This window comes from Dama dama, chromosome 17, assembly GCF_033118175.1.
Source record: "Dama dama isolate Ldn47 chromosome 17, ASM3311817v1, whole genome shotgun sequence".
NCBI classification, from domain to species: Eukaryota; Metazoa; Chordata; class Mammalia; order Artiodactyla; family Cervidae; genus Dama; species Dama dama.
The window spans coordinates 49,706,598-49,730,738 of NC_083697.1; the positions used below are offsets into that span (position 1 = coordinate 49,706,598).

The following is a 24,141-nucleotide window of genomic DNA, read 5'->3' on the forward strand; positions in this document are numbered from 1 at the left end:
AGAAGAGGAAAGGGAAACCATTACAACTCTATTTTTGAGGCCATGGCAAGGTATGAAGGTGAGGAGCAGGGACGTGTGGCTTTGAAATGTGAGCTTGATGAGCATAGACACATGGACCCAAAACACGTGCATAGAAGGTGATGCTACCCCATGGTCAGGTGAGGGAGGATTTGATCTCCAGCTCCTGCCCATGAACCCCAAAGATTCTCTTGGTGGGTACCACCATGCCAACAGTGAACCCCAGGGCCGTGGCCTAGCCCATGCTCCAGCCTCAGCTGTCTGACTTTGAATGAAACCTTATCTGAAGCCAAGTCACTGAATGTCTCTGGGGCTCAAATCAGAGGCTCTAAAGTTCTGTGATTCTACTCAGGTTTGGTGGAGCACAGAATAATATTTGGGTCAAGATGTCCACTGCCTTGGAGAACGAGGTGAACCTTGGCCTGTACCTTGTTTATGATACCAAGCCCTTAACTTGTTTATAATACCACCCTCCCTGTTGGTCATGCATATAATCTTATTAACTTGATTTCCAAGACTAGTAGAGAGTTTGGCATATGGCAGGTGCTTCATAAACAGCTGATAACTGTGAATAAATGGTTGATGCATTCTTAGGAATCTTGATGTTTAATTGGTGGGTATGGATGCCTGCAGCTGCCTCAAGCAGATGGGAGCTTATTATTAGCAGCCATCACTCTCAGGTTTCTGCTTCATGAGGGTCATCCCAGAAGAAGAGAAATCTGATAGGAACTGACCCTGAAGTTCTCCACAAGGACAGATATTGTCTCAAGTTGAAAGAAATCCAGAATCCTTAGGACCACAATCTGGAGAGGTTTCCCAAGGAGAACCACTGAACTGAAGCTCTGGATATTTTAAGAGGCTCTCAGGATGAAGCTATGACAAACCCAGAGAGTGTATTAAAAAGCACAGACATCATTTTGCCAATAAAGGTCCATCCACTCAAAGCTATGGTTTTTCCAGTAGTCATGTAGGGATGTGAGAGTTGGACTATAAAGAAAGCTGAGTGCCAAAGAATTGATGCTTTTGAACTGTGGTGTTGGAGAAGACACTTGAGAGTCCCTTGGACTGCAAGGAGATCCAACCAGTTCATCCTAAAGGAAATCAATCCTGAATATTCATTGGAAGGACTAATGCTGAAGCTGAAACTCCAATACTTTGGCCACCTGATACAAAGAACTGATTCATTGGAAAAGACCCTGATGCTGGAAAAGATTGAAGGCAGGAGGAGAAGGGGACAACAAGAGGATGAGATGGCATCACTGACTCGATGCACTTGAGTTTGAGTAAGCTCCACGAGCTGGTGACAGACAGGGAAGCCTGGCGTGCTGCAATCCATAGGGGTCCAAAGAGTCAGACACAACTGAGCAACTGAACAACAACAGGACAAAGTTGATCCAGTTAGGTGTCCCCTTATGTTGCAAAGATACAATCTGGAAACACCATGAGGAAATAAAGGTTGTTATGAAGCCATACCAGATGTCTCAGGTGGGCTCCTTTTGTTTCTCTTCAACAAGGCAACAGTCGCTGTCCTAAGCTAGGGGCAGAATTGCAATTCCTGTTCCATCTTCCCAGCAGACACGCTGGCAGCAGAGGCACACTCTATCCTCTGCCCCAACAAGCCTTCCAAGTCCACTCTGTCCTGTGGTCGAGGAATCAGAATGTGGGCGGAGCTGGGAGCTGGCTGCAGCCGAGTGAGTAAAGGCAGTGGGAGGGAGAGTCTCGTGCCTTCCTATTGTAAGGAATCCTCTAGGGCCGAATGACTCCCTGGCCCTCTTCAATGGCAGTGAATTATCCACTCCACAACGGCTCCTCAAAAATGCTGGGGGGTGTGTGTGTGGGTGTGCTCAGTCATGTCTGACTCTTTGTGACCCCACAGACTGTAGCCTACCAGGCTTTTCGGTCCATGGAATTCTCCAGGCAAGAATACTGGAGTGAGCTGCCATGCCTCCTCCAAGGGATCTTCTCAGCCCAGGAATCAAACCTGCATCTCTCGCATCTCCTATATTGGCAGGTAGATTCTTTACCACTGAGCCACCTGGAAAGCTTTAAACTTCTGCAAGAATCTAAGCAACAGGCATGCAGACAAGGGAAACAGAAACCACCATTTGTCCATAAATTAATCCGTATCTAATCAAAGTAGGGGTTGGAGGAGAAGATAAACACCTTCTGAAATCCCCACCTGCAAAGATTACTTCCTTATCTGATGCTAAAATGTCAAGATTTGGTTTTTGCAAAACATTTTCAAAGACCCTCCTTAGAAGGCTCTCAGTTCTGTTGTTTCTAAGCCCAGACTCTCTGTATTGACTATATTGAACTCTAATCTGATGGTCTGCTGTCTCCTAGCCCCATTTTGGTCCTTGGGGGATGGGGTGTGCACTATCTACGAACTAGATTCATACCACAATCAACACAGGTCACACAGGCCCTTCTGTTCAACTGGTGTTTGAGTTTCCAGAAGCCCCCCTGATTCCCTATAACACAACAGCACTCCTTCCTTTCTCCAAAATGTGCCAGTTACTTTCAGAATGCACATTTTCCTCCTCAGACTGATGTTGAGAGTGGAAAATAGAGAATTCAAATAAAAAGCTCAAAGAGCCAGGCTCTGCTCTTGCCAGACTTTTTTTTCTGGTTTTCAGTGTTTCTTTTCAGAGCAGGAGCACATCCAGGAAACCTTCTCTCAGCGCCTGCCCCCCGCCCCTTCCAAGCATCGTTCTCACCTGCAGATGCCAGCAAACCGCTGGGAGAAGGCGGCTGACAGATAGGGGGCTGGGGAGAGTGGAGGGTCATTCCGTCCTGAAGAGCAAGGCCCACCAGCTCACCCTCTGGCTTTCTCTACAGAGCCCTGCATCTCCCCCACCTCTCAGGGACCTGTTAAACAGTCTGGAGGACTTGCTGCTTTCCAGATGATTTCTCCACACGGGCTGTGACATCTGTCAGACTTGCCTGCTTCCCGGCAAGATCACACATTTGCCCCAACTCTATCCAACACCACCAAGAGCTGTATATTGTTGGCTGAGACAGTGAGGAGGGAGGGAGAAGAGAGTCAAAGAGAAATCAGAGCATGCTCCAAGGCCAAGAGAAATTCTGCCTTATAGTCTTGAGAGGTGGCCTTCTTCACCACAGTCCTTTAGAGTCTTGGGAGAGATTATTCCAGCTTCTGAATCTTTCTTCTCCAGTTCAGCTCACTTTGAGAACCAGTCCCCAGCTGATCTGATCTACACTCCCTACCCTCCCTCACTCTCCCACCTGCCAGCCTCCTACCTTCTGTGTCTCTCTTTCCTGAACTATACTTTCCCAGTGCAGGTGGAGCACTGAAATGAAGATCTGAACACCTGAGTTCAGCCTCTGTGGCCTTAGGTATCACCCAACTTCTTGAATTTCTGTTTCCTTATGGAAATTTCTGTTTCCTTAAAACGAGGGGATCAGACTAGTTCATGAAAGGGAAGAAGGTTTTCTCTCACATGGCAACTCTGACCAGGAAGTAGCTTCCTGGAAAGCCAATGTGAAAGACTGTTTTGAGGGCCACATGTGAGATTAGCAAGGAAGGGCGATGTGATTGATTAGCCATGTCTGCCACTGGCACGGAAATGATGCTGTGTAATATATACCAAGTATTTGTCATCCTTGAACTTTTTGCTCTCAACTGTCATTCCAGGTCCAGCATTCAATGACTTGTCACATTATTCCCTCACACATTATCATCTTTATTACTTCATTGACACTTACGTATCATTTTGTGTTTTCCTTTCACTGCATGATACATATTCATCACACTTTCCTACCCACTCCAGCATTCTTGCCTAGAGAATCCTGTGGACAGCGGAGCCTGGTGGGCTGCTGTCCATAGGGTCGCACAGAGTCAGACATGACTGAAGTGACTTAGCATGCATGCCTGCATTGGAGAAGGAAATGGTAACCCACTCCAGTGTTCTTGCCTGGAGAATCCTGGGGACAGAGGAGCCTGGTGGGCTGCCGTCTATGGGGTCACACAGAGTTGGACACAACTGAAGCGACTTAGCAGCAGCAGCAGTGGGACTGTTGATTCTTGGAGGGGGCAAGGGGCATGTCTAGAATGCCTGGTACAGGGCTGAATTCACAAAGTTGATACTCAGAAAGTATCAACATGTTATGGACTGATCTGTTGGAGGAGACACAGCTCCTTTCAAGACTGCTAAATAACTGAGAGCTAGCAATTCTCTGAAACCACTGGCTCTCAATCCCCTCTACTTGCCTGAAATAGTAAATATTCCCTTACTTAGCGAAAGAGGAAGAGGAAGAAGAGAAAAGTGGAAAAAGAAGAGAAAAAGCAAGTGGAGGAAGTAAGAGGAGGAAGGAAGAAGAGGAAGAGGAGAAGAAAAAAAATAACATACTTCCTCTTGCTCGGTTATTAGAACTTAAATGGAGACCATACAATGATAAGCGGATAGAAGGGACTGGTCTAATTTGCACAGAAAGAGGCCCCTCTCCCCCCACCATGGTTTGAAAATGATCGTGAGGTGATGCCTCGTTGTAACATCCTTTATTACTGCATCAGGGCAGTGCTATCACAGTCACATAAACGGTGTCAGATCGGGGGAATTGCTATTCTTTTTTTCAATACTCCCACTTTGTACCCATGTGGAGGCCAGAGATTAGAACAAATAGGCTGGGGCATAAAATTCATTCAGTCGCTGCCCTCCAAGCAAATGCTACCATTTAATATTTGCTTTGTGCTAATTGAATTCTCTATTTCAATTGACTATTCTAATCAGAAAAGTGCAAGGATACAAAGAAAATGCATTTCTATTTATTTACATGCAGGGATGATATTAATGCACTGCTATTAGCCACAAACACAGATATTTCAAAAAGAACATACTCCCAAATCCTATGGAAACATTGTAGCTCAGGCCTTCAGGCAGCAGGAGAAAAAAAAAAAAAAGCAAAGAAACAATTGTTATTGCATAATAGCCATTCTAACCTAGACCAAACAACGGCAGAGATAGGAAATTCTCAGCATTCTTTCATTTATTCGACTTCCATCTTTTTACATAAGTTGTAGAAATAAAACATTGTGAAATCTCACTAAGTCATTTGGAGAGAAAAAAAAAAATCCAAACGCTAGAACATGCACAGAAATAGCAATCCGACTGCACAAATAAACGATAAATTTGCCTGACTGTGTTGAAATTCAATGCAATAAAAGAAAGGCCTTCAAAGGAGATAAGGTTTTAACTGCATCAAAAGATTCTTGTGCAAAATGGATCATTCAAATCCCCAGGATGGCACTTGGCACTAATTAGGTCTGTTAGGTCTTCTGACATCAAGTTCAAGGAATCTCTACTAAAAATTGCAATTTATGAAATACACTTCCAGGCAACCTGAGGCAGCTATTCAGATTTACATTAAGAAAACATGTGGTTTTGTCCATGTCCCTGTGGCAATGTTCATTTCTCATACATTACAAGGAAGCAACGGATATGATTCAAGGGTAGAGAAGGGTTTGTGCAGAAAGGTTAAGTAACTAAAAATATATGTACAACGTTGCTTCCAGGGAAAGAGGAGGTGGTAGAAAATGATAAATACAAGTTTCTGGAGAATGTAGAGAGAAAGAAGAAAGCTGATGGGGGTCTCATGAAGGGGGGTATTTTACCAAGACAAACGGGATAAATATAGCTAATTAATGTGAAACATCAGGTTTCTTCACACCCTGCACCACTGCAGAAAAAAAATCTACAGCAGAAATTTTTATTTTCAAGCTTTGTAGCAAATGGAATGAGGGAAGAGGGAAGAAGGTTGTAAAGCGCATTTGGGTTAGAACAATTGTTGGTTCTTATATTCAATTTTAAGACTGATGATTAAATTGAACACGTCTTTGTAAGTTCGTACATTCATTTTTAGAATGAATGATTAAATAGAATAAATTTTTGTGAGTCCTTACATTCCTTTTTAGGGGTGATGATTAAACTGAACACATCTCTATAATACACCTATAGGGAAAAAAATGAAGCAATTTACCATACTCACAAAAGTTAAAAATAACATACATACAGACATATACAATGACAATTTCAGAATTCAGATTAGCAAACTTCATAGTTCACTTTGTATATTTATTAGTTTTTTTCTGATTTCCTCCAAAATGATGGCTTTTAATTTCAAACACTTGTACACGTCTCAGCAATAATCTTCAAATAAAAGAACATTAAAAAGGTAAAGTCTGCTCTGCAAATTTTCAGAAAAAAAATTTTTTATAAAGTTCTGCTTACCTGGGAGACTCCACAAACCAGAAACTTCCAGAGTTCTTAATTTTTTCTCCAGTTCAGCCACCCGATTCCCTAGGATTCTGGAAAAGGGGAGAAAAATGGCAAATGACAGATCAATGAGCATCTGTCTTATCAGCTTCTCAGGGCTGTGAGCAGGCTATCTGCAAAGGCTGGTGATGCCCTAGTAGAGAGAAAATGTTTTGAGACTTAAGACACATGCTAAAAACAGTGTGTGTGTGTGTGTGTGTGTGTGTGTGTGAGCACACACCCACATGCTAAACATACACAGACTCTACTGAAAGTACATATGAAAATATAAAGTGAATAATTTAAAATGATTTAAACCTTACTATAGTGTTGCCATTCACGTGAATCTTCTCCCACAAAGGTAGCTGGGAAGCCAAACAATGATTCTACCATTACCCAGGCATCTTATATCATTTCTGTTTGGGAATTCCTTGTGGCTAACGATGACACTTAATTTTGAATACCCTTACAAGTATCACAACTTGACTCTTTGAGGGTGGATCTGAGTTTTAGAAGTAACCAAGTCTAACAAATAAGATGAAAGAACATGCTTGGTGATGTTACTTCGAGTCAATAAAATAATATCCACCTTCTTAGACCTAACCTATGGCTTACAAATGGCCATATCCTTGATATCTAGCATAATACCTGGTAGATAGTAGGTGCTCAATAAATATATTTCATTAAATAAATCCTTTTTTTCATAGCTTGTAATTATCTCTGGAATTTAAAAATAGGCATTTGAAAAACTTTCAGAAATTACAGAATCACTAAAATAATTACACTGCTTTCCAAGATGACTATTCTGATTCACTATGATGTATAAGATCTTGAATGTGTATCTTAACAGATTACTCTGTCTACTTGGAAGCTGAACTTTGTCTCTATGCATGAAGAGACCGAAATGTGGCCACATATTTCCCCTCCTTCACGCTACACAAAATTAAATATAGTTGGGAAATGATGTGATAGTCATCTGAAACTTCAATCACTTTTCATTGGCTTGGAAATTGAAAAACCAGTCTTTATCTTTGGGGGATTTTCTTGGCACGGCTGTGCTAAAATGATGTGGAAATCACCTTAATAGCAATGTTTCAAATTCTTTCAGCAGGAGAAACCAGAATGCCAGAATTGTTCTATACTTCTTTACATTCCAGACATAGATGCACACACCCACATACATACCAAGATCTGAATATGTATATATCTGCATATATGTATATTGCTTCAAATGCATCCTCATTTTACCTGAATTGACTCTTAATATTCCCTTTGAGTTCACAGAAAACTCTTTGACATGACTCTATGTGGTTTTGTTCATCTAGGTACTTAGAGCTTTTTTCTTTTCTTCTTTTCCTTAAGTCTTAAATTCTGCATAGTCTTTATCAATTACTTTCAATTTTCACTCCATTTGTTGGGTCTATTCAGCTTTCATGTCTCTGACCCCTCAATAAACACTTTTCTTCATAATCTCGCTTTCAATATTTTGCTCAGACCTTCTGATCCGAGCTCCCTTTTCACCAGCTGATGGGTTTGAGATGCAATCACATTGGTGTTCAAGCTGATGCCTGCTTCTTAGAATGATCAGATCACCTGTATGTGGCTGCTTCTTGGAAACAAAAGATAAGGCTTAACTCTTCTGTGTTCAATGAAAGATGCCGTCAGGGCAATGCTCAAAGGCGTGGTGAAGAGACATTTGGTTGTATTTTTCCTGATGTTCTTGGATAACGCAGCCACGTCTCCCAGAAATGTGCTGATGTGAATCTGCTGTCTGGAACAACCTACTCTCAGGGATCTTGCCTTAGTCTGTCGGTGCTGACTGCTTTTTTCTTTAGCCTGACACAGGCATCTGATGCAGGGCTGGAGGTAGTAAAATGGGCCCAGTAGAAGTTGAAGTAGTAGTAATGGCAACAATAACATCATCAGTAACAATAACAACTATTCTATGGTTAACACAAACAGCAATTAATCTTTCCTGAATCCCAGGTCTGAGTCAGAGTGCATGCCAAACATCTACCAAAAGTACACTTTCTTCTCTGACCTGACAAAACTCTGCAGTGTAGACTGTATTTTTATCCTCCTTTTATACATGTGGGTCCTAACAAACAGAGAGGTGAAGCAGTTTGTCTAAAGACACACAGTTCATCTCAAATCTGTTTTTCCCAACCCAGCACCCTCTACTCCCATTAGAAAACAGAGGCATAGAAACTAGTCAGCGTAACTAAAACCACATGCTGGACTCAGCTGGTGACGAGCATGGATTTTTAACCTATGCCTCAGGTAGATTAACCTTTGCCTCCCAAGTGCACATTCTTAACCAATAACACCCTAATAACACTAGAAAACCAGCATTCACAGGCTTAAAGCAAGTTCTCTTTGAAACTATGCATAACTGAAATATGGATGCAGCCACAGCTGGACCTGCAAAATATAACCTAAGATGCTTCAAATGACAGACGGTCTTCTAGTTGGCTTCACACTGAACAGATACAGCAGGTGGTCCACTGAATGTGATGTAACACAGCCCAGGGAGAGGAGAGGCTTATCAGAGTCTTCATAGCTGGCAGGACACACAGATGGAGACAGTAGAAGTAAAAACAGGGTCCGTTCAGTGAAGTTCAACCAATTTAACAATTATCGAGGCTGTAAGGAACAAAGATGAGAAGCTATATCCCACAAGAGCCAGTGGGGATGGAGGAAGCGAAAGGAACAGAGTGTTAGAGGACGAGGTGACCTTGGGCTACCTGAGGAGACAGATGGACATCTTGGGGAGACAGGAAGATCCAGGAGTGCAAGGATGAGAGTGTATGCTGGGGGCAGGTCTACTCTTCAACATGAAGAGAGAAGTCAGAAGAACTGGGGACCACAGCACCACCTGCATAAAGCAAGACAGGACCAGAGGAACACAGGTGGAAAGGGAACAGGAGCACCAGGGCCACGTGGGGAAGGGAGAGAAGGTTCCAGGTCAGGTGGCATAGTCTGTATCATCTTATTCTAGAAGGTGGTCACACAGGATGAAAAAGGCCACTGAGAAGGTGTGCCCGACCCTTGAGAGAGCTGTTACAAGACAGAGGAAGGGGTGAAATCCAGAATCCAAGTGACAGGGTTGGAAAAGCAGCCTATGAGAAAGCTGAAGCGGTGAATATAGATGACTCTTCAAGTAGTTTAGCAGGGAATCCAAGGAGACAGTCAGGGCAGTAGCTTGAGGCATAAACAGGCTTGAGAGAGGATTTTTTTCTTTGTAAGATGCGGGGGTGGGGGGTGTTTAAAATAAAGTTTTTATTTAGCTGTGGCTTGTTTTAGAATAGGGAAAATTTTAGCATATGCCTACCTAGTAGTCTAGAAAAAACTTCAAGACACTGGGCTTCTAGATAGGATTTTCAGTAGTGGTTTCTGATAGTAAAACACCATGTGTGTGTTAGTCGCTTAGTCTTGTCCAACTCTTTGTGACCCCATGGACTGTTGCCTGCCAGGCTCCTCTGTCCATGGAATTCTTCAGGCAAGAATACTGAAGTGGGGAGCCATTCCCTGCTCCAGGGGATCTTCCCGACCCAGGGATTGAATCCAGGTCTCCTGTACTGTAGGCAGATTCTTTACCATCTCTGAGCCACCAGGGAAGCCCATAGGGAATCTGCAAAAGACAGAACTAACTCAGGAACTAGCCACCACTTTGCCTCTGTCCTTTCTCTCTGGACAACATGGGAAGCAGGAATCCTGAGTGAGGGTTCTTGGGGGGAGCCTGATCCTTTAAAGAGAAAGAGCTGGCAATGGCCCCACACAAACTGCAGATAACCTTGCCCCCCACCTTCACCCCAGGAGATCTTCTTTTGAATCTTTGCTCTGATCCAGGACAGCTCCTGCTGCTTCCAAGATCTTGAACTTCCAGGCTACTTAGCATTGGCCAGGAAAGGGAGAGAGCAGTGAAGAGTTTTAGGCAAAGCACAGAGGGTGGAGAAAGGCCAGGATGACCTCATGTCTAAACCACTGCTGCCAGCACCGCACCCCTGGCGGAGCGGGGGCTCGTTGGGAAGGGCTGGAGAACAGAAGGTGGTGTTCCACGAGACATGCTCTTAATATTTGCCCCTTCATCATTAACCTGTTTGTAAGACACACGAACCCCATCCCTTCTTTAATAATAGCTGGACAGCTGCAAACTCGCAACAAGTACCTTAAGCAAAATGCTTATTAATTGAATATGCTCTCAAATTATAAAGTCCTAGGTTTATTCATCAGTTTGTCAAGATGGCTCTCAATGGGCCTTCTTCGCCTTAAGGGACAGGAGGATGGGGATGGGCAAGGGGTAGAAGGGGTAAGTGCCAGGCAGTGGGAAACCAGTAGGGGGCGCACACTCTTACAGAACAGAACACCTGCATTCATTCCTACTTCTAATGCTCCACCTCAACAAAGCCATTGTTACAATTTAGTTACAAAAGGCTAAACCAAGGGGGATAAGAGCAAGCAGACCAAATTCACACTTTATTCTTAGCCCCCATTCCATCTGTTATATAATTTGTTTTTCGCATACCCCCAAATAAAACATTTATTGAAAGTATGAAACTTAAGACCCTTGAAGTATTAAAAATGGCACATTAGGTACTCAATGTACTGATATGAGGCAGTCTTCAAGACCTATTGTTGTGAGCAAAAAGCAAGGTGGAAGACAGTGAAAAAAACTTTTTTTGATGAATACTAGCTACCATTTGCAAAAAAATAAAAAGAGAGAAAAAGAAAATCTATATGTATATAAGATATATGAGTATTGATGTGTGTCTATATAAATGCATTATACATTTGCTTATATATGTATCCTTGGAGAGGATACATAAAAAATGAGGAACTGTGGTTTCCTCCAGGAGGGTGGATTGGGTGGCTGAGAGACATTGGTTTGGAGATATATTGTTGTTTAACCTTTTAAAATATGAATCAGATGGTTCAAAATGATTAAATAACAGTTAAAAACAAAAGGCTGCATTAAGGAAACAGCCTGCAAAATGAAAATGTCTACCTTTCTCAATAGAAAGCGAGGGTCCATGAAACCTGGAGATGTGTGCGGTTGCAGTGGGGTATGGTGGGCATGTATAAGGAAATCAGTCCATCACAGGAGGTGGGAGTGTCAGCCAGCAGCTTGGGAACGCTGAGTTTGGCAGGCGGTGGGACTCAGCGGGGCTCTTCGGTGGAGGCTTGCACTGTGGTCAGCATCGAGGTTGGCAGGTAGCGTGCCCAGCTAAATGGCGGAGGAGGTGGGTGGGGGTCTGAGGATAGAGGGTTCATGGGAGGATCTTCCTAAGGACAAGATAATGAATGGTCTGGTGGGGAGCAAGCAGAGGGAGCAGGTAGGAGATGAACACAGAAGGGCCCTGGCAAGCATTCAGGAAAATATATTGAGTAAATGAACGCATGCCTAAAAACCATAAAACTTAATGCCCATTTTCACATGATTATTAAGGGAAGAGGAATAAAGGGTTAGACCAGTCAATCATCCATTCATCATCAAATAATTACAAGCACCCATTGCAGGCCTAGCACTGTCCAACGTACTGGAGAGAAGAGTGACCAAAATGGACAAACATTCTGGCCTTGGGACAGCTGCAACCCAAGTGATGTGGAAGTTCGTCAAACCTAGGCACTAGGATGGTGGGCAGAACATGTTAAATATTCTTCAAGTCACTCTTTAAGGGGCTGCATAATATTCTGCCTTATGGATTTACTATAATGGTAACCATTCTCCAGGGCTTCCCCAGTGGCCCAGCAGTAAAGAATTCACCTGCCATGCAAGAGCCACAGGAAATGCAGCTTCGATCCTTAGGTCTGGAAGATCCCCTGGAGGAGGGCATGGCAGTCCACTCCAGTATCCTTGCCAGGAAAATTCCATGGACAGAGGAGCCTGGTGGGCTAAGGTCCACAGGGTCACAGAAAGTTGGACACGACTGAAGCGACTTAGCACATACACATGCTGCCCTTCTCCAATTTAAAAATATTCTGGTTGTTCCACTCTTTTTCTTGTTGTTTCCACTCTTATAAATGAATCTCCAGTGAACCACCTCATGGATAAATCTTAGAGCATCGTTCTGATTTGTTTCTTTCAGATACATTTCTAGAAACCGACCCTTTGGGTCAAAGGGCACAAGCATTTTAAAGGATACTAAAACATACTAAGGAATGGGTGCTCCAAACTCTAGACTCATTGAACCTGAGGAGCTGAAATTCAGGAGAAACTGTACTGAGCAGCCGGAAATGTGGGTCTTGCTCTTGACGGCAAGGTGACAAGAGTTCTAAGAAGGGTCTGCAGACGACAGGAAGCAAAGACAGGTCCCCTAAGTGGGGGTAAGAAGATGGAAGATCAGAGAAGACAGGAAGAGGAGGAAGAGGCCTGGGGTGGAAGGAGGGGAAGAGGAGAAGGGACAGGGAACGAGGCAGTAGAGAGAGCAGAAGGAATCCAAGAAGATGGCTTTCAAGATGGGAATTGGGATGAAGAGAAATCATAGAAGAAAGAGACTCAGAAAGTGAGGTTTGGGGGTACTGGTGACCCTCACAGGAAGATTGCTATGGAAAATTCAGAAGAGGTCTTGGGAGGTGTTCAAGCCTGCCCCTGGCATCACTGGGCACCTGCTAAAATTCAGAATCCAGACATTCCTTCCAGAACCCCCCCAAATCTGCATTTCTAAACAATCACCCCCTTCAAGTAATTCTACCATAGGTGCCCCCCCAGAACACACATTTGGGAGGTGGTTGATGAAGAAGTAAAGGTGGCCTCTTATTCACAAAGATTGGAGGTGAAAGGGATTCACAGGAACCCTTTGGGGGCGGATGTTTAAGAAGATCTGGGAAGTTTCTGGGTGAAGATGCATAAGCAGCAGGAGGGGCAGAAATTGAAAAGGTTGAAAGAGGAGGTCACAGGAGAGCCAGGCCCCAGAGGAGGGAGGAGGGTGAGGACCAATAGGTTGGTGGGTCAGTGTGTTTCCCAGAGACCAGAGGGAGAGGGTGGAAGACACTGGGGAGCAGTGAGCCTCCGGGCTCTTGATAGGCAGGCTTTGATTTCTCAGTAAAAGAGAAGCTGAGGTTACCTGCTGAGAACAAATGAGGGTTGAGAAGACCTGAGGAGGTTTGAAAGAGCCCCTGTGGATGCTTTATAGGGAGCTGGTGAGGACAGAGAAGGCTCCTGGGACCACCACCAGCTGCGGAATAAAACAGACCTCGTACCTATTTGAGGAGATCCCCATTTCTTCGTCCTCCCCTGAGGAGCATCTCCATTTTAGCATCTGGCTGTTTCAGTCCTTGGTTAATATTTCTTTTAAAAGAATTTTAAAAAACTTCTTCTGTCAATAAATCACCCTTGTCATCCCTCTGAGATTGCCCAGACTCCCTCCACTGCTCTTCGCCTTCTTTTATATATATCTTAATCTCCTGCGCTATCTTCCCTTCACTCCCAGCCTCTCTTTTTGCTATTTTGTTTTTACAATACTCTCCATCATTTCACGGTTGCCTCTCTCCTTGCAAACCCCCACCCCGCCAGGCCCCCAGTTCCCTGACTGCTCCCCGTTCTTGCTGGAAGCCCAGTCTTTGGGAAGCTGCTCCTACACAGCATACTTAAATTTTGCTTCCACGCATAGGTCATAAAAGCAGGACCAGCTATGTAATTTGCAGGGCCCAGTGCAAAATGAAACCTTGGGGCCCTCTTGTTAAAAAACGATCAAGAATTTGAAGATAGTGACTGCAGAGGATTAGACCAAGTGCGGGGACCTTCTGAGCGCTGCGTTGTGTGTGACTGCATGAGCCAATGGTCCTCGAAGCTGGCTCTATTTGCAATCTTTGTGGCTTTGATTTATGGTTTAGTCACCATTCTCTGAACACTTCCAATTTTGCTTCTGTCATCTCTACATGCCACTTTAACTTGCTTGATTTTGTCCAATGTAGTTAACATGTTTATAGTAACAGAAGAAGACATGCTCTTTTAGCTATTGTTCCTTTTCACCGTCTTTTTTTTTTTTTTTTTTTTGCTGATCTGGAAAAAAATGGCATGAGACTCCGTTCCAGGCCCCATAAGCTTGTAAGTTGATGCTTGGGTGTTTCTACTCTCAGAGCGCCAGAAAGCCGTGCTGTGAGGTTAAAATTGCATGAGGAGGTGTCTCCCCTAGAGGAGACTTGAGGACAGTACGTTAAGTTCCCCAGGCACGTATACCATCAAAATCAGCTGGGCAATATGCGTGGCTTGGTGAGTGGCTCAGAATAAGCATTCAGTGAGGAATAGCCAGTATTCTCTCCTTGTTGGTCCAGGTAAATTTCCCTCTAGATTCGAGGGTTCTCCTCTCCTTCCGTTCAGACTTGCAGCCCACCTGGTTGCCACCTGGTTGCCTGCTGACAGCCACCGTCCCCCCGACGTCCTGCCCACCCTGCACCCGAGGGTCTGGCCACCTACTTGTTGGTCTGCCTCTGGTGCTGGATGACCATGTTCTTCTCATGGATCGTTTCCAACAGGGCTGTTGCCAGAGATTTCAGATCAGAAATGGACTGTGGAGTAGCTGGGAGACTGCACCCGTGATCCTCAGATAACAGATCCTGAACTAGGAGGGATATAAAATGTACAACTCAGTCTTAAATCCTTCTGGAATGGTCAAATGCAAACCAATGTTACTTCTTCCTGGACAACGAAGCTGGGATCAATTCCTGGCTTCTATGTGCTACTGTGTTGTAATTGAAGAATCCACTTCAAGTGCCAAAAGTAAAATGAAATAAAATTCAGTGTGAGGGTTAAACAGAAAGGAGCCGTCCTTGTGGACTTTTGCAACATTTTTTTTTAAAAGGTTAAAATCTTTTGCATTTGTCTAGTATTTTATACTCCAAAATGCTCATACTGACTAATTCATTTGAGCCTTCAAATTTAAAAAAGAACCTGGAAAATGTTATTTATTCCCATTTCATGGACAAAACAGCAAGGCGCTGATGAATTAAAACCATTAGCTGAGGGTGACCTTCTTTGAGGTCTATTCATTCAGCCACCCTCCTTCCCTCTTTCTTGAGTATCTGCCTGTTATATGCCTAGCATTACGCTGAGAACTGGGCTGTGTGCATGTGTGTGCTCAGCTGTGTTCAACTCTTTGTGGCCCGATAGACTATAGCCCACCAGGCTCCTCTGTCCATGGAGTTCTCCAGGCAAGAATACTGGAGTGGGTTTTCATTTCCTTCTCCAAGGAATCTTCCCAACCCAAGGACTGAACCTGTGTCATTTGTGTCTCCTTCATTGGCAGGCAGGTTCTTTACCAGCTGAGCCACCAGGGAAACCCAGCTGAGAGCCACACAGCCATGCAAATAACAATAACTCTAGTCCTGAGCTCCTGGTTTATATTATAGCTTCTTATGGTGTACCCTTGGTGGGTGGTGTCCTCGGGGGTGATACCCTCAGTGGGTGGTGAGATACTGTAAGAGATTATTTAGAATACAAAATGTATTTTGTATTCCATGTCTTTCAAAAGTACGAGATAAACCCAAAAGACAACCACCGCTTGTATTTCTACAAGACAGGGAGAAAAAAGGAATAATACAAATCTCTCATTATATATCTTTAAATACCATTTCCTATATGCCTATATGTAGACACATAAGTTCACACATTTCTCTTCAAAAATGGGAAAAAGCTCTGCTTTTCTTCACTTAACCTTATGTCTCATCATGAATATCTACTAAAATATAAAATGTGATGGCTGCTTAGTAGCCCATGCATGTGAAAGTGAAAGTCGCTCAGTCGTGTCCGACTCTTTGTGACCCCGTGGACTATACAGTCCATGGAATTCTCCAGGCCAGAATACTGGAGTAGGTAGCCTTTCCCTTCTCTAGGGGATCTTCCAAACCCAGGGATCAAACCCAGGTCTCCCGGATTGCAAGCTGATTCTTTGCCAGCTGAGCCACCAGGAAGCCCAAGAATACTGGAGTGGGTAGCCTATGCCTTCTCCAGAGGATCTTCCCTGGGGAACTGAACTGGGGTCTCCTGCATTGCAGGCAGATTCTTTACCAACTGAGCTATCAGGGATTGGTAATTTATTTAATTATGCTGAACATTTACATTGTTTCCAATGTTTTTTTCTTATAATTAACAAAGAAGAACTTTCTTGAAGCTAAGTGCTTGCCTATGTCTGTAATCATTTCTTATTGGCTCAAAGGGGATTGGTTTAAGGCTTTTTGTAACAGGTTGCCAAATGTTTCTCTAGAAAGGTTTGGCTGACTGACTGCTCTGCCAGGGTGCTTGAGCTTGGCTGGCATTCCCCACAACAGTGACAAGACTGGGTTTCAACATTCAGAGATGTTTGGCTATCAAGGGTATACACAGCTGTACTTAGATGGGCTACTCCACATTTCTATAGAGTACTGTAGTTTTCTTTTTAAAAATAATTCTAGGGTGTCCTTTTCTAGTTGAGGGGGAAAAAAAGGAGTTGCTTGGAAAAGTGCCTTGATTATTAGGCAGGCTGAATTCAGCACTTTTTTTTTTTTTTTTTAATTCACCATAGCTCTTATGAGGACTACCACGTGATCCTTGCTGGTCTGCATTGCCAACAAGCCCAAAACAGGCCAGCCCAGCACGGTCCACTTGAGGCTCACGTTTAAAACTGAATCCCCAAATATTAAGTGTCAGAAGCAAGCGCTCTGCTATTTATTCCCCTGACTGTTCATGGAAGATCATTATTTTTCATCGGAATCGACAAGAAGGAGGAACAAGATTGCAATCAATAAAAACTTCTTTGAAAAAAGGCATGCGTGCCATGATAAAATTATTTCAGTAGCTAGGAGACTTTTCTAGTCTGATCACAGAGGCCAAGAAAAGGAGAAACTCAATGAGGATGGAACAGACACTTCGGGATGCTGACCTGGTGATTACAGAAGGGAAAACATTCCAGAAAGGAGAGTACAGTTAGATGAATAGATGCAGATGGGCTTCAGTTATTGGAGAAACCTCTAATGCAGCAGCTCTCCAAGCAGGGTACCCAAACCAGCATTGCATCAGCTGGCAACTTTTTAGAAATGCACACTTTCTGGGCTTACCCTAGGCCCACTAAATTGGAAACTCTCAGGTGGGGCCCTGTAATCTGTGTTTTAATAAGCCCTCCAGGCAATGCTGATGCAGGGGGAGGTTTGGGGGTGACCACTTTAAGGATTGGGCTTCCCAAGTGGTACTGGTGATAAAGAATCCACCTGCCAATACAGGAGATGTAAGAGACACAGGTTTGAGCTCTGGGTTGGGGAGATCCCCTGAAGGAGGGCATGGCAACCCACTCCAGTATTCTTACCTGGAGAATCAACATGGACAGAGAGAGCCTGGCAGGCTACAGTCCATGGGGTCGCACAGAGCCAGACACGACCGAAGTAACTTAGGATGCCCGCACGCACACTCTCAGGATCACTTTGGTTCCTAACTCACAAACGGAGAAGTGGACCCACAGCACCAGCATTCTGTGATCACACATGGTCCCTCCCAGAAAATGACCCCTACCTTGCTTTGCAGACAGGACCCCAGTCAGACCACTGCTGCTGGATTTGCTCTGGCCTTTTGAGTTTTTCCGTCTCTCAAGAGCATTCTAAAGCAGCATTGGGAGAAAACAAAAACCTCTGTCAGAAAAGCCAATAAAGGAAAAATACCTAATTCCGGTAGATGCATCCTCCCCTCCAGCACACAAGAACTCTTTGCAAACTCTAAATGCTGGTCTGACTTTCAAAATTCAGATTCCTTGCCAAAGAGTTCTGATTTTTACGGACCTGGTAAAGAGTTGTTTTTTTTTTGTTTTTTTTTTCAGTTGGTGCCCAGCATAATTACAGCAATTACATCCTCCTATATATAGAAGATACTCACTGCATATGCGTTAAATTAAATCAAATCTGAAACAAGAACTCAGTCTAATGTGTGAAGTCACTAGTTATGGAAACCCCTTCCAAACAGACATGAGATAGAGGCTGGGTTTAACTTTCGTGGAAGAACTGAATAAATGTTAAGTGAATGCATACACACGTTTTTTTAATTATATATTAATTATACAATGTTAAGAGCTATGTGTATATATAGATGGGTATAAACTCAAGCGTGGCCCCCACAGAATGGAAAAGGAAGGACAGCATAGAGACTTCCGAGAAAAAAGCAAACATCAAAAGTAAGGAAAATGAGATGGCTCTCCCCAGCATCTAGACGGCTGTAAAACTTCACCCTCAGGAAGAGAAGTCAATCTATTTTCAAAGCAGAGAAACCCAGGAGATTTTGCTAATTATAACACTTACAACTAACATCTGCAGAAATAGATATTATCGAACTAATGGCGCTGGAATTAGACTAAATAACAGTGGGGAGAATTTAAACATTCTATCCTTTCAGTATGACGTGAACATTATCATTTAGATTGTGATTTCCCAATCTTTGTTTCTTCATCACTCAGAAATCATTTTCTCATGGATGATTAGGAGACAAAGATCATCTGATAACAACAACAACAAAAAGCTTTCTGTACAGAAAAACTGGAGAGGAAATCCAGTTTAGTATAGACCGAGGCTGTAAAGTGGTTGCGTCCAGATTCTGGTGGTCTGTGTGCCCTGTTCAGGTAATAGAAGGAGCTCTTGCAAAACCTGTTTTTTGTTGTGTTTGCTGTTTGGGGGCTTAATTCTCACTGGTTCCTCAGTTTAAGCTCTTCTTGAACTATCTGGAGGGCAGGCAAGCACTAGAATATCTTTGGCACATAAAGCAGAATTAAAATAGAATGACATTTAGATGTACAATAGTGAATCATCACCGTCACTGTCATAATTTTCTACCTTGTATTTGGCAATGTTAGATTTTAAGAGGTTGACCTCTTCATGAAGTTGCTTTAATCTCTCTTGAAGGTACCTGGAAAAGAACACATACAACTAGAAAGAGTTTGGGAGCAAAATAAAAATCATACACTCAAACATAAGGGGGAAAAAGGAAAACCAGACACCTGAAGAATATACCTTTTTCATATAATGCCTTCCCACCACTGAAAAGAGGTAAAGTGCATCTTGGTGACCTCTTCTTAAATGGATGCGGTGAAGGTCAAATATTCCCAAGTCACCTAAACCTCACTTCAGAACAGCCCTCTGCAGAGATCCCCTAAGGGCTATCAACACAGTTTTCAAATAATTCTCATTAAGATGATTCCACTGGGAAGCAAAGCAGGAAGAGGCAACACCAGACACGCTGTTAAGTTAGTCACATACACACACAGAAATTTGCCTCCAGGAAAAGAAACAGCTAAGGGAATCCCCCAATTTATTTTCTTATTCTTTTCTCTCTTCTTGATAGCAATAACAAGCAGCTTTCACTGTTCCCTACCCTTCTCACCCAACCGGAGAAGGCAGGGAAAGACTATATGTATATAGCTTGTAAGCATTTGGTTGTTCTCTTCTTACTTTTACAACTAATGGGCGACATTAATATCATTGCTTTAGAGTTGGGACTTTCCTTTCATTGTAAGGCAATTTTATCAAATGTAAATAGGGCTGCAAATAACTGCCAGCCTGCAGGCAAGTGGAGGGCCAGCACCCTGTGACCACAGGCCAGGGCCTGGGCACTTGCCTGTTCTCCATACACAAGGCGTCCACATCAATGATGCGGTTCTCGTGGCCGCTCAGGATGTGGTTCAGCTCCTGGTTGAGCCTCTCGACTTTGTCCTGGTAGGAAGACCGCTCTTCTTTAACATCCTGAAGCTCATCCACAGAGGCCTGCAGGTCATGCTCCAGAGACTCAATCTGAAACCAAAGGAAGCAGCCTTACTTAAGGAGTTCTGCAGGCTTTAGGGTTAGAGAGGGGGATCTTCTATTTTGCTGACTGACTTTTAGAGAGCTTATTAATGCCAGCCACCTTCTATAAAACCATAAGTGCCACACATTGGACCATGATGAAAGCTAAAAACAAGGAGATGACTTCCAGCCAGTCACTTACTGTATCCAAGATGAGACAGACGTGGCAGCTTGGAACCACAGACCTTCTGGCTTACCAGCTGCAGCCTGCCCTAAAGCCAGAGGCTCAGAGAGGGCAAATCCAGACACTGGTAACAACAGCCAGTGTCTTACAACTACATACTTTTTCAAACCACTCTAGACCCAGAAATCTTGTTCTGTTCTTCAAAATCACTTAGTAAGAGAAGAAAAACAAAGTCGAGGCTCTCTAAGCTGCTCCCTAACGAGGGCTTGGTACCCGTTGAGATTTAGACTAAAAAGCATCGCTCAGTATTTCAGCTGAAACTTGCAAATTAAGGCCAGTTTGTCACGTTTGTTCCCTCTCTGTCTATCCTGGGTACGGGGGATGTTTCTTGCTATGTTCAGAACAATGACACCCAAAGTAAGACGGCAGATCTGCTAGAAGCCAAAAACAGAAGAGCCTGCTTGAGAAGTTAGCAGAGAACGGAGGGAGTAAATGCATTCAAACTGCATCCTTCTTCCTCCTCTGACCACATCCCAGGCACCCCACGCTCTCGGGGAAACAGGGCACAGTCTACTCTTCCCTGTGTTGTGCCCAGCTGTGCAAACACCACCACCGCCCCGCCCCCCCCCCCCCCCCCAGATGCTGATGACAACCTGTTCCTTTGCTCTCTCCAGCTGGTGAACCAAATCCTCACGCTCATGGGCCGCAAAGTGCCGCACGCCGATTTCTTCGTCTCCCAGCCTCTGTTTGGCAATTGTCATCCTCAACAGCTGCGTAGAAAAAGAAGAGGGAGAGGGAAAGAGAATTAAAATGAATAGATCTCAACAAAACCCCAAGCCTACTTAGGCAGAAAGTGTTGGAAGAGAAGATTTTTCAAGAAATACTGGGGAAGGACACAAGACAAATAAATTTCTTACCAATATCATTAATTCAATTTAAAAAGAATTCATATTGTATTCTGTACAGGCATGCTTAAACACACATGTCCACGCATTCACCTATAAGGTTAATGGGAATACAGGGCTGGGCATCTGAAGATGGATATCCTGTGTAGCCCTACCACAGTGATGGAAAAAACTCTGGGTCTCTTTTAAACTTAGCAAAGATTAAAAAAATGATAACACAATGTTGCAAAGAATCTGCTAAGATGGGCAATCTCCCACATTCTTGACATTTAGGCTATGACATATTTGGGGTCCTTATTTGAAAACTAGTCAGCTGAACTGCATAAATATTTATTGTGCAACTACTGTGAACAAAAGCATCATGAGGATCAGCAGACAATGTTACAGGCAGGTGGAACAGCTTGTAGAAAGGCCTAGCAGAGGATACACAGCACTTAGTATACAGATGGCCATGTTTGATGGAATTCTCATTTCAAAACTCAAGGATTTTGTCTTTGTGTACCTGCATAAAGCAAATTTACTTGTAGCCTTGGACTCAGCATTCATGGTGCTTTTGCATGGGTGGATGCTTGCATGCTCAGTCATTAAGTCATGTCTGACTCTTTGTGATCCCATGGACTATAGCCCACTAGACTCCTCTGTCCATGGGATTTCCCAGGCAAGAATACTGGAGTGGGTTGCCATTTTCTCCTCCAGGGGATCTTCCCAATCCAGGAATCGAACCTGTATCTCTTGCATTGGCAGCCAGATTCTTTACCTCTGAGCCACCTAGAAAGCCCTTGTAGGTGGATATGGGCAGACAAATGCAGAGCTGCAGATAATGGGAAGTGTCTCACAGGAAAGTTCCCAGCTAAGATCATTATGCTTTCTTGTTTCAGCTCATATTATAAACAAGTGTCCTTTTCATGGTCTCATTTTTGCCCCTTTTCTTCCCTCACATTTTTGTACTTTCTCTCACTGTTTTGCTGTTTAAGAAGGCCCTGCTGAGCTGTGCTGGAGTGTTGCTTGGTGTTTCTGAGCACAAGAGGCCATGATGTGCCTTGCAGAGAATATCTGTGTGTTAGATAAGTTTCATCCAGGCATGAGTTACAGTGCTATTGGCTGTGAGTTCAATGAAAAAGAACGAACAATGTAAGTTAAATAAAGTTACTTTAAACAGAAACGTGTAAAATATATATTGATCAGGTGACAAAAGTGTTGTGATGAGAGGCTCAGAGGAACCTAATCTCCTATTTCCCCTAGGAACAATGGTTCCGTATTCCCTAAATCAGTGTTTGCAGTGATTTTAGAGAATCTAACTACAGCAAGTGGCAAGCATTGGCTACTTGCTATTATACTGGGGGGAGAATGGAGTTTAAGTCAGAACTGGTTAATTCACCTGAAAGCTGATAACATGAAAACACAAATTCTTGACTCAGGACTTTCAGAACCCCAAGTGAATGAAAGACAAACAGCTAACCAAGTAAGAAACACTTTCAGATCAAAGAGTCTAGGAAGAGGAAGGCCTGTGCTTTTTTTTTTTTTTTGGCATGAGGCAACCAGCATGCCACATGGCTTTGAAAGCAGGATGCTTTTCCTTGTATGTGAAAAGCCAGATTGACAGCCTAAACTTTAAGTAATAAAACACCACTGTGGTTTCCCATTCACAGTACGCTTCGCCGAACACTTAATTTAGAATCACACAATTATGTTTGCTTAATGCCAATTAATTATTAAACATGTTTATTGAGGTCTGACAGCCATAGAAGAGAGTCAGCTTTTATATATTGGATGCCTGTTAAGCTTCAATAAACATGTTAACAATCATTTGGTGTTTAATGTGCATACAACATTGGCTATTAAATCTCAGGGCTGGGCTGGATGAAACACTTATTTTTAAGAAGTGAGGCCCAAGTTGGTGATAGCTGGATCACTAGTTGGGTCTGACACTCAATGTTCAATTGGCTGACAAGGCCCAAAGGGGCCACGAGAGCAGGGACAGAAGCCCGAGGGAGCCTGCTCTTGTCTTCCCAGCTAATAGCTCACAGGTTCTGGAGTCTGGTGCCTGGGGGCTGGGGTCCTGGGGCCAAGTTTGAGAGCTGTGCCGCCTCAGGCTTGTGCCTAGACTTCTCTTAGTGTCTTTAACTGAAAGAGAACCACAGTGACAGTACAGTGTTTACTCTCCAGGGTGCCTTAACGGTCGGGCCCAGAGTAGGCTGCACCCAAATGTGCCTCAATGGCATACTGATTATTTTGAATCAAAGTTATTTAAGAAATTGCCAAGAGGGACACTTGGCCCTTAACAAGAGGGACTCTGACCCTCCTTTCTGTCACCCTGAGAGCAGGAAAAGATCTCTCGCATGTGGAATGGACGTGTAGACACAGAGGGGGAGGGAGAGGATGGGATGAACTGAGAGGGTAGCATTGACATTTGTACTACCACGTGTAAAACAGCGAATGCGAAGTGGCTGCATAGCCCAGGGAACGCAGCCTGGTGCTCTGTGATGACCTAGAGCAGTGGAGTGGGGATGAGGTGGGAGCGAAGCTCAAGAGGGAGGGGACATACATATACATAGAGCTGATTCACATCGTTGCAGAGCAGGAATGAATACAACATTGGAAAGCAATGATGTTGCTGTGTTGTGTTGTACTGTTGTTTAGTTGCTCAGTTGTGTCTGACTCTTTTGCAACCCCATGGACTGCAGCATGCCAGGCTCCTCTGCCCATGGACTTCTCCAGGCAAGAATACTGGAGTGGGTTTGCCAGGCACTCCTCTAGGGAAATCGTCCCAACCCAGGGATCGAACCCATATCTCCTGCTTGGCAGGTGGAGTCTTTCCCACTGAGCCTCCTGGGAAGCCCAAAGCAATTATATTCCGATTAAAAAATAAATTAAAAAAATCTCTCATGTGAAAGGTGTACTCCCTGCATCTGGAGGTAGAAGGACACCCTTACTGCCAGAGATAGGGAATTCAGGCAAGAAACCAAAATCTAAACAAACTCTGTTACTGCTTTTATTTACTACCCCAAGTCAAAACTCAGTTTAGATTTTTCCC

At 43.7% G+C, this 24,141-nt stretch overlaps 1 protein-coding gene across 4 annotated transcripts in view; it reads right to left on the minus strand.

The window, feature by feature from the left end:
- CCDC149 (coiled-coil domain containing 149) overlaps positions 1 to 24,141 on the minus strand; it is a 127,984-nt gene that overhangs the window by 13,493 nt on the left and 90,350 nt on the right. For all 4 annotated transcript variants that reach the window (XM_061164478.1, XM_061164477.1, XM_061164476.1 and 1 more), the window contains exons 5-10: positions 20,856 to 20,972; positions 19,855 to 20,027; positions 19,074 to 19,146; positions 17,770 to 17,854; positions 14,707 to 14,851; positions 6,267 to 6,343 (exon numbers count right to left, since the gene is read on the minus strand). In XM_061164478.1, the coding sequence (XP_061020461.1) occupies positions 6,267 to 6,343; positions 14,707 to 14,851; positions 17,770 to 17,854; positions 19,074 to 19,146; positions 19,855 to 20,027; positions 20,856 to 20,972 (670 nt within the window). The remainder of the gene's footprint in view (positions 1 to 6,266; positions 6,344 to 14,706; positions 14,852 to 17,769; positions 17,855 to 19,073; positions 19,147 to 19,854; positions 20,028 to 20,855; positions 20,973 to 24,141) is intronic.